The following is a 14,621-nucleotide window of genomic DNA, read 5'->3' on the forward strand; positions in this document are numbered from 1 at the left end:
GCTGGGCAGCAAGGAAAATAAAAAAGCCCCAAAATTTTGGGGTTGGGGGAAGAGGAGAAAAAAGGGGGGAAGGGGAAAAAAGAGGGGGGAAAGGGAGAAAAAAAGGGGAGGAAAGGGAGAAAAAAGGGGGGGGAAGGGGGAGAAAAAAGGGAGGGGAAAGGGGAGGGTAGCCTGTGCCTGTGCAATCAGGGGTCTCTCTAGCTCTGGTCCTCAAGGCACTCAGTTCAGTCACCAGCTTCTGGCAGGGACAGGAACCTACATTTGGCCTCCCCAGGTCTCCACCAGTCCTGTTTGTCTGGGGTTTGTTAAAAGCAATATCTACGGGCAAAGAAGCACTTAAACCAGGGAAAAAAACTGTTTTCTTTTATTGCTTTTTCCTTGGGGCCTCTGTTTCCAACTCGTTTCTCCAACGGTTCATAAGAGCGGAGCTTTCCCTCCAGGGAGAAAACATCCCAGTCCTTCCTCTACCCAAACACCCACAAAACCTGCAGGGACCAAACACTGCTGAGACCTCTCCTCCTTCACCAGAAGTGCCAGAACTCAGTCCACAGGTTAAAATTTTGAGGGGGACAAGGAGGGGGCGACAGGTCCATTCATGCACCTTTCCCTTCCTCGGAAAACCGGAGTGAAAAATACCACCCCAGCAGCCTGAGGGAGCCGTCTCGGGTGTCCCATTCCATGTCAGGAGGTCATGTGTCAGGGGATGCCTGGCACGTGGAGCCTCGTGGCAGTGGAGGGGCTCCAGTGATAAATGGCAAGCGCGTTTTGGGGCTGGTTTTTGGGCAGGAGGCCCAGCCGGTGACACCGTGGCCGTGGCTCGGCACAGTGGCCCCTGGGCAGCCACGTGATGCCCACGTGTGGCAGATACAGCTGAGCTGCTCCCCAAGGGATTCACCAGCTCCCTGGGACAGATAAAAGGTGGTGATGATGAAAAATAAAATACTGGCCCAGCGTTTGTGACCCTCAGCCTACGAGGGCGGGAGGTACCAAAGGGGATTCTCCAGGAATCAAGCTATAAACTGCAGATATTCAAGTTACAGTCACAGCTTGACAGCAGAGATTTTAAAACAATGACAGTGATTACTCATTTGATAGTCACATAACAGCGCAGAGCACGTGGAAACATCCCTCAACTAATTCATTTAAAGCTGTGGGTAGGGCTGTCAGCATGAAAAGCAGTGCTAAAGAGGCAGAGAGACAGAGAAGAAAACCAAAATTGAGAGCAGGTGCCAAGTGTAGACTGAAATTACTCTTTATATAGATTTAGCCGCATGTCTAGATTATTTTTTCCTCTCTCCTGAGTTTGCTCTTTGAGAATAACCAAGCAAGTTGTCAAATGTTAAAAAAAATAAAAAATAAAAACACATTAGTCTGGGGGTTTGTTACTTCTACAGAGACCAAGGAGGGTGACATGACAACAAAACATGATGATGAAGCACCTCAAATTCACTCCACGTAGAAACAGTGTGATCATTGCTGGGAAGAAGGTGAGGAGTGAGTTATGGGACAGAACATGGAAATGAAATGGCTTTAGAGAGTGAACTTGGCAGCAATGCAAAATATCTGCTGGACTCACCCCAAATGATATTTAGACTGTCCTGGAGTCAGGCTGCACACTCTGAACCTCAAATATCTTAATGACCCCTACAAGGAATAGTCTGGGGATACACTGGGGCTTTTTAGCTCAAACGTGGTCCCTTCTAAGGCAAAGCAAACTCTGCTATAAACAAGTTCATAAAAGCTTGAAAGCAGCTGTAAACCTGTGCTGGTTCAAATCTAACAAGTAAGAAACATGAAAATGAAATTCCATTTTGCTGTTTCATCTGTACAGCCTTCCATCTGAGCACCTGGAAACAGGAATGAGCCGAGCCACCCAGTGTGCCCTGGAAAGGCCTGTTTTTGTCCATCAGAGTATTGAGAGAAAACAAACAAAAAAATCATCAAATAATAATAAAATTTAAAAAAAAAATCCCACAATGCCAAGATGATCCTGGTCCTTCAGAACTTTAGTCAGAGGTGAACTCTCTCTTCTGATGTCACACATCAAGTGTAGGGCAGACATAGGATCCTGTGTGTCATGTCCTGCCCCTGAGGCTGAATCCCTTCATCACAACAGCACTTTTTCCCCACACAACACTCGACTTCCTAAAACAACACCAAGTTCCCATGGAATATTGAGATGCCAACTGGAGTGAAAGGATAGCTCTTAGCACTAAACCAGTGCTGTATCTTGTGTTCAATCCCCAGTAATCCTGCTCTGGAACCACGGACACTGTCCAGGCTGGATGTGGATGGGGAATTCCCACAACTCCCTCTGGAGCTTTTTCTTTGCATCCCTTGATACCTCCATTAGTTTAGGGCAGGGACAGGCCATTAAGCAGCCCAGGCAGTCACATACCTTTCACTGAAAGCTGAAAGGGCATTTTATCCCCTTCACAGGTGCATTCATAAACTCCAGCATCCTCTTCACAAGTGCTGCGGATTTTCAGGATGTGCCTCTTCCCCACAGTCTGAAGCTCATATTTTTCACTGGCCTTGAGCTCCTTCCCATCTTTCAACCACTTCACTGTGGCCTCTGTGTCTGAAAGCTCAGCCTGGAGTTTGGCTTCCTCCCTCAGCCGAGCAGAGACCTTTTCTACGTCTTTGCTCTTGTTGGTAAATCTCACTGCGGCACCTGCCAGGGCAAAAGTTGTTATTTCAGCTTATATTGAGGTAATTTGTCCCTGCTATGAGTTTCCTTAGACTGTGAAATCTCTAAAAGTATTAAATCCTGTTCCTGCCCTCTCACTCATGTCAATGCTGAGAATTTTTTTCCAGTTCAGACGACCTGACATGTTTTTACTGACGAGTCACTAAGCAATAAAAAACCAAACCACGTTTTTCTACTGATTAATAATACTCCCAACAAGCTTCTGCAGAGATTTTTCACCCAAAGCCAAACACATCCTTCCAGAATCAATGTCTATTCATCATGTTTTGCCAGGCAATGTGGGTAGATACAGATGTTACTGTCATTTCATAAAGGAAGCACCCAACCTTGGTTCTTAAATGATTTACACAGTATTAAGTTGTGCATCCAATACACAGTGAACTAAAATACCTCCAAGAAAAAGCTTTGTTAGTAATTAATGCTCCTTTGCTTTTGAAAGGCTACTAGTCAGAAAGTCCAGGTGAACCTGGAGCTGAAATTTCCACTTTAGGGTGACTCAGTGGTAGATTTGGTGACAGAATCTGTTGACTGATGGTTGTGAACGACAGAAATTTGTGAGCAGTCTAGTCCTGATACCACCAGCTGGCTAGATGGACTCACTCTGAACTCTGAACTGTCATGGTGATGTCATTCCCAGCACCCACATAAGTTCACATGATGAAATGTTAGGTATTTCCCACAGCCCAGCCCCAGTTCTAATCATCGGGTCACAGCAACAGCCCCACGCCTGGAAGAACAAAGGAAAACAAATACCTTTCACTCTCATCTTGGTGCTGGTCTCAACATCACTGGCAACAAATTTCACTTCTGCTCCATCATCCTTCTTGGTGACGTTCTTTATGGTGAGGGTGTGAGTGGTTTGGGTTCTCCTGATGATGCAGGTCTCACTTTCCTGCAAGACTTTACCGTTGAGGTACCAGGCGCCGGAACACGTCTTGGTGAGGTCGACAGTAAACAGGGCATCCCCTCCAGGTACAGCCTCAGCTGTTGTCAGGGGGCTTTTCACAGCCAGGACTGGTTCTAGGGAGGAACAACACCACACATCTCTGAGAACAAGACACAAGACGGTCCTGCTGGAGGACAGTTCATCCTAAGAACAAAGTTCTCAGGGTAAAAAAGACACCAGAATAAAATCATGCAGTCTTATATAGAAGGCAATTAATGCTCGGTCTGTAGGATTTGTTTCCTACAGCTTCAAGTTCTTGACCTCTGGATTAGGGTAAATCCTGTTTTTTCAGGGGGAAGAAAAGGCACATTTTGCTGATTTTTTTTATCCCCTAAGATATACAAAGGCATAAGCCTGAAACACCCTGGTTTCCCTATAAGGGTGTTATTAATTTAATAACCAGCACAATTCTTAGATTTCAGAAGGATCCTAAGGAATCACTCCTAGATATTCCTACTAGTCACTTGTAGATATTCTAGGAATATCTACATTCTAGGAATGTCTAGGAATATCTACAATTCTAGGCATTTTCAGGCAGCAAGGGAGGGAAAGGGTGACACAATAACAAGACACAGCATAATCAAGGTCTTCCAAATCTTGTCTAGTGCAGTGAATCAAAGGAAGAAACACACTGGCACCCTAGAAATAAAGTAAACCCCCAATATTTCTCCCAGTAACTCCAAGATTAAAGAGAGGCTGGCTAGAACTTGGTCTTCATGATGGTATCATCACCCATCAATATTCTCTAGGTGCAAGATGGACATCTCACACATATATTGAAAATTATATCGTAAGTCCACCTCAAGTTTTACTCTCATACCAAACCTAGAAGAAGACTTAATAGGTTTAGGGTTCATTGCAGAGAGCTCTGCCTCTCACACAGCTGAGATATTGGAATATAAGCACACTCACAGCTCTTCCACAGAAACCCAACCTCCACCCAACTTTGGTGGCGCTCAGGGGTTGACATGAAGCAGGAGAACCAGCAGTGAAGGGGGAAAAAAAGGTTTTTCTGTGCCACTGCTCCGTCCTCAAAGTCATGGGAGACGTTTTCAAAGCACCCACACGTCCAACCACCCCAGACCGGGTTTCGTGCTCACCAAGGTGGATGCTCCCAGGGAATTCCAGGTAGGGGCTCTGTCCATAGGTGTTGACTGCAGACACTCTGAACTGATAATCAGCCTCTTCTGCCAAGTTGCTCACGGTGAGCTCTGGGACAGGGACGTGGGACTCGTGGCACCTCACCCAGGTGAAGCCAGTGAGTTTCTTGCGTTCCACGATGTACCCGTCGACTGGAATGGGCCGGTCCATCTTGGGAGGGGACCATGCCAGGGTCACTGAGGTTTCTGTTTTATTTTTCACCACAGGGTCGGCTGGGGGTTGGGTGGGAGGTTTTTTGGGCGCTGCACCAGGAAAAAAAAATAAATAAAATTAGAGGAAGAAGTTTACGTCGGAGTGGAAAAGCCACTGTGCGTCGCCCAGAAAGCTCACGCTGGACTAAAAGTTACTCTTGCTTAATAAACCTCCCTAAAACATTGATGTGAGATGGAGAAGCGAGGGAACGGATAGAAGATGCTTTTGGGGTGCATTACACATAGAGCATAGAGCCATTATGGGTGGAAGAGACCTCTGAAATCGTCGAGTCCAACCTTTAATGTACAACATTCTCACCTCCACGGAAACGTGTGGTTTCTACACAGTATTAAAATTGTCAACACAAATTATCTTCAACAAACATTTTGTAGACTTAAGTCTTCAGTGCTAGATACAGACCCGTCCTGCTGCCTACACAGCTCCTGAGGAAAGCAGACTAACACTCAGCTCTTCATTTTCTCTCAGAAGATGGGTAAAACCACCACCAAAGGCTGTTCAAACCTTTTGGAATTACGGACATTTCAAATGCCTGTTACACAGGTTTGGATGTTCTCTGCAGCCTCTTCCTTGTGGGTGTTTGTTCTCTGTCCTGCTTCTGTATTTTATGTTATCCCCACTCAGAAGATCTGTTGTAACTTTGTGTTAATTACAGCTAATTGATAGGATCATTGGGGAATCTCTCTTTTACTAATTTATGCAGAACCAGATTTTGAGAATTAACTTCAAAAGGAAATGACATAAAGACAGTGTCCCCACTGTGAGACCCTGTAATTGCAGAGATGTGATTATTTTATGGCACCTGAGGCCACAAATTTCTCCCTGCAGGTATTTGCATAATGAATATTTATGTTCAGCCTTCTCATTCCTCTTGAATCCTTTGGAGAAGACTCAAGTCCCATCAGGGTTATTCACTACGTGCTGCCACTGATATCATCAGAAACTGGGAATTATCTGATACACTCTAGTTACACCTCTACTGACATGGCAAAGGATTAATTTCATTTAATTTTGGCTATTTGAAAGGTGTCTGGGTTAAGTCAGCCAACCAGGCTCCAGCTGTAATCCCATGGAGAACAGCACTCTCAGGAGCAACACATCCCAGCTCAAAGAAGGTGTGGGAGATGGGTGAAACAATCCCACACTGCACATCCTCAGCTATTCATGGCTGTGGAGGGAGCCTGTAGGACGAGCCTAAACTAAAATCTGAGCTCTGGGACAACTGATCTTCTTCCTGCCTCAGTTTACCCACCTTTAAAACGGGCATAGTAACAACACAGGACACTGAGTAAATGATATACAAGCATCGCCTGTGTGTTATAAATGCTGTTTGAACAGCCAACACCAGTTTTCTCCAGCTAATTTGAAGAAGACACGAGCACAGTACACAGGATTCTCCAAGCAGATGGTCAGAGATGTTACATAAATAGACACAGAAGTGTTTTGGGGTGCACAGTTACCAGCCTGTCAGTAACTCTGGTCACAGCTAGATGTCAAAGGTCCCACTAGGGTAACATTAAGCTGAGTATTAAGCCCTGGAATGAGATCTCTTGACCTTACCATCAGAAATGGTCATGTAATATTTTCCTCAGTGATACCTCTTTGTGGGAAGGCAGCTTCCTACCTTTTTCCTGTTCCATCAAATCAACACTTTCTCCGTAACTGAAACAGCAGTGTCTGAAATCAAACTGAACTTTGTTGTTCCCATTGAATTGGTTGGATGTCACAGCTTTCCAAACACCTTAGAAACTGTCACAAAGCCAAATGTGACACTTAGGAATTTTTTTCTCATTTTAGTTCATTGGCATCGGAATGTCCAAGTCAAGTTTAGATAACACAGCAGTTATTAATCTTTAAATCAAAGATTCTGTTTTGCCACTGACTGATTGCAGTCAGTGGCAGCGGGGAGAAAAAAAAGCATCATTCTTCCCAAATTATTACTAGAATGGATTATTTGTTCACATACAGACTGGAACTGCAGCAGAGCAAGAAGCCACGTGCAGTTTTGTCTTAAATGAAGCAGGTTTTGCCTGGAAAATGCAGTGCCATCAAAATAAGGCTAAACAAAATTAGACAACTTCACCAAAATCTCATTTCAGACCCAATCTCAACTACATTGCCCCTGCTGCTACTGCTCTGTCAATTAAGATACAGGTTTGTGCCATGCCCTTTCCCAGGTCTGCTCTTGCCCAGAGCAGCTGTGAGTTCCCCATCCCTGGAAGTGTTCAAGGCCAGGTTGGATGGGGCCCTGGAAGGTGTCCTGGCCTGCAGCTGAGGGTTGGAACTCGCTGATCCTTATGGTCCCTTCCAACCCAAACCATTCTGTGGTTCTCTGACTCTTCTCTCTGTGTTTTCATCCCTCCAAAACATCTCGTAACACTCATGTTTCAGGCTGTTGGCTTTTTGTGGGCAGACATCAGACCTTCTGTTGTCTTTGGACAACCAAATCACACCACGGTGGCTCCCAAAACAACGCGGGAGTACCTGCTCGCTGGGGAAGGCACCAAGGCCAAAATAAACGGGAATCTTACTGGTCACAGTGAACTGGGTGGTAGTCCTGCTTTCATCAGCCAGGAAGGCAATCTCCCCAGCATCTTCCACCTTGCACTCTCGGATGGTCATGGTGTGCTGTTTGCCAGAGCGTGTGATGGAGATGCGGTCGCTGGGCTTCACCTCTTCCTTGTTCTTGAGCCACCGGACGTTCTGGCAGTCGTTGTCCAGCTCCACGCAGAAGGTGGCTGTGTCATGGATGAACACTGCAGTCTTCCGTGGAAGCTTTTTAATTATGTTCCCTTCAAAATGAGAAAGCAACCCTGGTCAGCAAACAGCAGGTATTAAAGATTTTGGCAACGCTGGCCCGTCTCCACCGTGACAGGACGAGTCCACGCCTAATCAAAATATTATAGACGCTATGCAGACACCCCTAAATGAATTCCCAGGCTCTGAGGGTGCAGAACAGATAACCCCAAGGGCTCATTTTGGCCTTCAAAGAGAGAAAAACAATCCTATTTGACTGCAGTCACTCATGTTTCTCATCTACCACACAGAGTCTGCTGTGGGTAAACACAAGGTATACGTGGCCTTGCCAAGAGCAGATTTGACAGTGATACAGCTTTCAATGCCCAGATATGCTGGGAATTCAAATTAAAACTTTGCTGAAGTAGGTCAGCCTTAAGTCAGACAAGTCTCTTGCCTATCTCTGGGATTTTGCCTCCTTCAAAAGTTACCAGTAAGTTACATAACCAAGATGACAAATGCATCAGTCACCTGAATTCACAGGAAATGCACAAAAACCCTCAGAGTTCTTCTTAGAATCAACCCAGAAATTCATGTGGAATGAACTGCACTTATTTGTGTCCTTTCCAAACGACTGTGATTATTACCACATAACAGAATAACCTCAGAGTTACAAGATGTGACTATTCACAGGAAAGATTGGACTAAGCCTCAGGAGCCAACCCCAGCTGACAGATGGTGAGAGGCTCCAGCTCCAGACCAGTCCTTGCAAGGTGAAAGAGCCCTCACCCAGAGCTGTTTAATGAGAAGCAGCGCTGAACTCCCTCATGAAGCAACAGGTCAGGCACAGGTTTCATCATTCTCTGCTCATCCTCCTCCTTGGCCCCACTGCCCTCAGCAGTGTCCCCATCCCCTGCAGCCCTTTACATCCAGCCATGTGCTCTCACGTCCTCCCAAACCCATCTTTCTCTCTCCAAGCTTCTCCTCTCAGGGCAGGCACAAGGCTCCCCCAGGAAGGCTTTGCCTCCTTTCTCTCCAGGGAGCTCCACCTGGCTCAGTCACTCTGTCTTTAATGGAACATACCATTACAGCACAAACAAGTAAAGAAATACCAGCTGTCCCACTGGGGCCAAATGCACTAACAGAGCTTGGCTGGTCTAGACCTAATGGAAGGTGCAACAATTAGTGCCTGTCTGAACTATCCCACGTCTCCAGACTAAATTCTTCCTCCTGCATCCACCTGTGGGCACTCTCAGCCTTTTGCTGATGATGCAAAAAGGAATTTGCACAAGGAATACATCACCCAGCTTGTCTTGCAGCAATCTGTGTACAGAAGAAATCCCTCTGGCTTTACTGGGAGTAAGGTCAGGCTTTCAGTGAGTGAGGACAAGAGCAATCCTGTAGCTATGACAGGTCTCCAATGCCTGCAACTCTGCTGTCTGTGTCTACTCAATGTGAGCCACCTCCACCATCCCAAATCGACACCTACATCATCACAAATCTACACCTACACCATCCCAACTCTACACCTACTTCCACTTCAGTCTGAAACAACCACCAGACTCAGGAGCCTTAAACCTGGATATCCACATTTTGTCCTTTTCTTATCACCTTTCCAAGCTCCAGAGAACAGCTCCAGCTGCCAAGGATCTGGAGTGTGGATCTGGTTTCCAATCTAAATCACCCTGGTGCTGACTGCAGCCTGCACCACACATCAGACCACAAACCACAGCTGCTAAACCCTCTTCCCAGCGTGGTCAGCACCACTCTTAGACAAGATTCACCCCTGTGTTCACAAAACACCACACAAGATGTGTGTGACAGTGCAGGTGACCCATCTGGTGCTTGTGGTCATGTTGAGGAAAGTCTGCAGTGCTGGGCTACAGCTCAGGACACCTCAGAAGGCCCTTTCAGCAGAGGTCCCCACTGGGTGACATATCCTGTGCAGAAACTCAGTCTGTCCCTGCTCCCTGACCCTGTGTCCCAGATATACCTTGGCAGGAGCTCCAGGGACCCACTGACCAGCCATTTCTTTTCATTTAATGGCATGAAGGTGTGTTGGGGAGGTTTGGGTTGGATATTAGGAAAATATTCTTCCCCCAGAGGGTGGTTGGGCACTGAACAGGCTCCCCAGGGCAGTGGGCACAGCACCAAGGCTGACAGAGCTCCAGGAGCTTTTGGACAACACTCTCAGGGACAGGGTGGGATTATTGGGGTGTCCTGTGCAGGGCCAGGAGCACAACTTGGTGATCCTTGTGGGTCCCTTCCAACCCAGGATAATCTATGATTCTTCTCACACCCTAAGGGACTCCGCTCTTGTTCGCTGCACACCTGGATGCGGCAAATGCCACTTACAAGGTCGAGTATGGAGTGTCATGCACGAATCTCACACTATGGCAGGCAAGACTTGCCCGATCTACAACACTGAGAGCCTTCCTTACCTTGGACAGACAGCTCTGCAATGGTCCTGCTCCCTTCTTTCATCTCACAGATGTAAACGGCGTCATCGTCGGCGGTGACGTTCTGCACGGTGAGCCGGCGGTACGTGCCCTCCTCCTCGATGTTGTACTTCTTGCTCTGCCTCAGCTTGGTCTCCTCCTTGAACCAGGAGGTCTCTGTCCCGGGAACGGGCACCTCGCACTGGAAGGTGGCAGATTCCTTCTCCCTCACCTCGAGGTCCTTCAGTTTTTCCTTGAAGGGTATGGCGGGTTCTTCAGAGGGAGAAAACAGAAAGGGAGGAACAAGAGTTTGTGATGAGAGCGGGTTTGGATGGGATTTTAGGAAGAAATTCTTCATTGTGAGGGTGGGGAGGCCCTGGCACAGGTTGCCCAGAGAAGCTGTTGCTGCCCTGGTATCCCTGGAAGTGTCCAAGGCCAGGTTGGAGTAAAAGCCCTTAAAAGTGATCCTGCAAAAGTTGGGTCAATAACAAACAATCTGGTCATGGGAGAGAGCTCAGGGCAGCAATTCTGGGTGAGTATGAGCAGCTGAGCTGCTCAGCCGGTGCAAGAACCAATGTTTTAGGGGTCTTGCAGCAGAAGTGAGCTCAGCAGAGAGATGTGAAAGGGCACAGATGGATGGGAGGTGGCTGAGCACGGGATTGATGTGGGGAAAGCACAGAAGTAACTGAGGGAGGAGTTTTCTGTGCTCCCCAGCTTTTGTCAATGACAAAAGACAAAGAACTAGAGAATGAGCCCAAGCCTCCCAAGTGCCTCTGCCTCCCTCCAGTGGTGGGGCTGCAGAGCTCTGGCTTAGGGAGAAACCAGAGTGTGGATCAAACACACAGAACAGCTGCATGACAGGGAGGGAAGTCATTTTATGAACTGAACCATGTCTAATTCCAGTGACAGCTGAGCAGTGACATCATCCTGATACCCCAGACCAAAAGTGGAGAAAGGGGAGTTGGACAGCTGGTGGTCACAGCCACGGGACTGGTGCCACAGTCAGGTCACAGACTTGGATTAGCCAGTGCTGATACATCACCACTCATCCTTCATGAGAGATCATGTCTTGATATGTACCCTCACCTTCTGATAACCACCGTGCCAGCTCTCAGCTGGTTTTTGTGACCCCTTTCTGCCTCACCACACTCACAGCAAAGAATTTTTTCCTAATACCTGATACACACCTCCCCTCTTTCAATTCAAATAAGCTATCAGACTCTGAGGGGTTGACAGGACACCTGGAGGGGGCAATGCTATCGACTACCTTGGTTGTTATCCTGAGATTAAAAACAGGAATCCACACAGGATGTTCAGAAACAGGATGACACTCACTGACCATGTCAACTTGGTATTTAAAAAATATATATATGTGTTTTGCCTTAATGCACCTCAATTTAAGGCAAGTCAAAGTCTTGCCTTGAAAAGCCTTCAGCTGTGGTTCCACAGACCTGCCCTTCCCATACTCCACATGGCAATTGTCCTTTTTCCTTTACACAACAGGAAACTCAGACTCCTGCCCTGCAATCCCGTGTATCACCCTCTGGAAACACCCCATGCTCCCATTAAGGGGGGATGAAACAGGACAAGCAAGAGGAACCTTCCAGTACACCTTAAGAGGATACAAGAGAGCTGGAGAGGGAATTTGGACAAGGGTCTGGAGTGACGGGACAAGAGGAAATGGCTTCACACTGACAGGGTTGGGTGGGATATTAGGAAGGAATTCTTGTCTGTGGGGGTGAGACACAGGCACAGATTGTCCAGAGAAACTGTGGATGCCCCATCCCTAGAAGTGTCCAAGGCCAGGTTGGACAGGGCTTGGAGCAACCTGGGCTGGTGGAAGGAGACTGGAATGAGACAGGCTTTAAGGCCCCTTCCAACCCAAACCATTCTGGGATTCTATGAGAGCAGGAAAGCTTTGATCAGAAGGATTGTGCCAGGCTCTGGGAGCTGGATGCAGTGCTGCTGTGTGAGATGGGAGGGAGACTGGAGCTGACACTGGGAACACACGGAATGCGCAGGGGTCAGAAAGAAATCCGAGCTGCACCTGAGGAGAACACAAGTGCACTCCCATCCTGGGAGCAACTGGGCATATCATTAACCCCTCTCCCTTTACAGGCACTAAGCAGTACCTAAGGTGAAGAAAAAAAAAAAAAAAGCTATTCTAGGAAAAAGCTCTTAAATGTACGAACACAGAAGGGTTGGTTGACCCTTTCGTGTGTGTGTTGCAGTAGCAGCACTGCTCTCCCAGCCAGGAAAAGTCAGTACAAGGCTATCTTTGGCAGCTTGGGGTCACAGATACCCTCCAAAAACAACTTTGCTTTCGTCCTGCTGACATGTGCACACGTGTCTTATCTCACTCTGAATGGAGCTTCAGAGAGGCAGCAGCTGATAAACTGAATTAAAGCCTGGGATGCACCCAGCCCACTCCTTTTGGTGCAGTGGCTCCAAAACCCACCAGCCTCCTCCTCCTTCATCATGCTCTTTGCATGATCTAGCATGTACCTGAGAAGACAGAAGGAGTTAATTTTGGTCAGGGGTCTGCAGAAGAACCATACATAACTAGAGAGTAGGCATCCAAACTCATCAGCCCCCTGCCCAGGTCAGAGAGATGCAATTAAGGTAAGAGATTAAAAAAGAAAGCTGCAAAAAACCGACCTACTGGGGAAAATGTGAGGTAGACACAGCAAAGCAAAACCCTGAGGGAGCACAGAGCAAGAGCAGCTCGTGGAGTTTGCAGGAAACTGCAAGAAATCAACTCAGGGATGAATTTGGCCGCTTGTCTCGAGGAGATATTTCTCCAGAGCGTCACAGGCTTTTTTGTCTGGCCCATAACAAGCAAACAGGCAGTGAGATGATGTTATTTTTAAGAAGTAAATCCCGCTAACACATATTTTGCTAAGAATAGGAGCAGCCTGCAGAGAAGCCAATGTTTTCTTAACCTTCCCAAGGCACATCTGTCTGCTGGACCTCGCTTTCTCACTCACCTACGTTCCCTCTTGCTTACTGCTGGTGTCCTCACAGGTGCTCCATTTATTACTCCAGGGGCAAGTTTTCCCTCTGCAATCCAGTGAGAGTAAGAATATGGAAAATCCTCCCACCATGAGCTATCTAAAGATGGATGGACAAGCTTCCATCCTCTCGAGCCCTTGGTCTTCCTAGTTATTGTGTTTTCCAAGTTTCCTTTCTAACTCCACTTTTCTCAAGCTGCAATTCTCTCCTTCAGATCTCCAGTGTGACTCTCATGCTGTTGGTCACCCAAAATCACTGCAGATCAGAGGGAGAACGAAGTGGCCTCAGCACCAGCCTGTTTCTCCCTGTTTGGCTTGCAACCTTTAACCTTTCCATACAGTATCTGATTACTTTATTCAGGGACTCGGATGAACATTGCTTGGCCCAGGATGGAGACATGAATGCTGTTCTCACTAACTTTACAAGCCTAGGGAAACCTCCAAAGCCTTCAGGAAACTCAAGCTGGTTTATTCATGTGTCTCTCATCCTCCCCACTCTCTGGTTTGTTAAAGGTTTAATCTTGGGAAGAATTTTCCAACTTCTTTTACAGCTCAGTGTATGGATTGTGATTTTATCCCTGTTCTGGAAACATTCCTAAATCTAATCAAGTTTCAGTTTTTCTTAATTGGGAGGGTGACTCTCTGCCCTGTAGCATCTCCTTTGAGATTTAAGTCTGATTCACTAAACCTCATTTAGGAACAGCTCAAAAATCTCTTTCTTTCAGCTCAATGATCTTTAGGGCACAAGTTCAGCGAAGTGTTCACAAACATGTTGGGAACCTGGGTCCTGTAGGTCCTCAGGTCCCCAGGATCTAGACTGACAGAGTGTAGGAGGCTTTCTGTGGATGTCCCATCCCTGGAAGTGTTCAAGGTCAGGTTGGACAGAAAAGCCTGGTCTAGTGGAATGTGTCCCTGCCCATGACAAGGGGGTGGAATGAGGTGGTCATTAAGGTCCCTTCCAACAAAAACCATTCTGATTCTGTGATTTTGGAGTTTTGACCTGTGCCCACTCCTATGCCACAAGAGACCACTAAGAGCCACCTTACAGACATGATGCTGGGCTAGGAAGTCTGGGGTTTTTTTATTATTATCTCTAAAAGACCCATAAAAATTCTCACTCAGATTCTTGTGTTAAAATTCTGTGAAACCAAAATGCCAGAGGATATTAAACCCACAAAGTTTGTGTTTCCTGGTGTGTGTGTCTATGGACACACACTGTGCATGAAGTGTCACAGGCTCTCTAAACATGCTGTTACTTGCAGAAAGACCAAAAGCGCTTGGGGCTGTCCCTTACAGGGCCAGCACCTGGACTGGGGTCCCCTCCAACTCAGGATATTCTATAATTCTATTATTCCAAGATTCTATGATTCTAAGGGTGGCTGCTTGGAGCATTCAGCCTCTTCTACACG

General features: G+C 46.9%; 1 protein-coding gene across 1 annotated transcript in view; it reads right to left on the reverse strand.

Annotated features, from left to right (window-relative positions):
* Positions 1-14,621, reverse strand: part of OBSCN (obscurin, cytoskeletal calmodulin and titin-interacting RhoGEF) — a 187,812-nt gene that overhangs the window by 160,927 nt on the left and 12,264 nt on the right. Inside the window, 5 exon segments of the mRNA XM_017830010.1 lie at positions 2,399-2,674; positions 3,464-3,730; positions 4,757-5,059; positions 7,559-7,819; positions 10,205-10,474. Of these exon segments, the coding sequence (XP_017685499.1) occupies positions 2,399-2,674; positions 3,464-3,730; positions 4,757-5,059; positions 7,559-7,819; positions 10,205-10,474 (1,377 nt within the window).

Source organism: Lepidothrix coronata, unplaced genomic scaffold, assembly GCF_001604755.1.
Source record: "Lepidothrix coronata isolate B3197 unplaced genomic scaffold, Lepidothrix_coronata-1.0 Scaffold173, whole genome shotgun sequence".
NCBI lineage: Eukaryota > Metazoa > Chordata > Aves > Passeriformes > Pipridae > Lepidothrix > Lepidothrix coronata.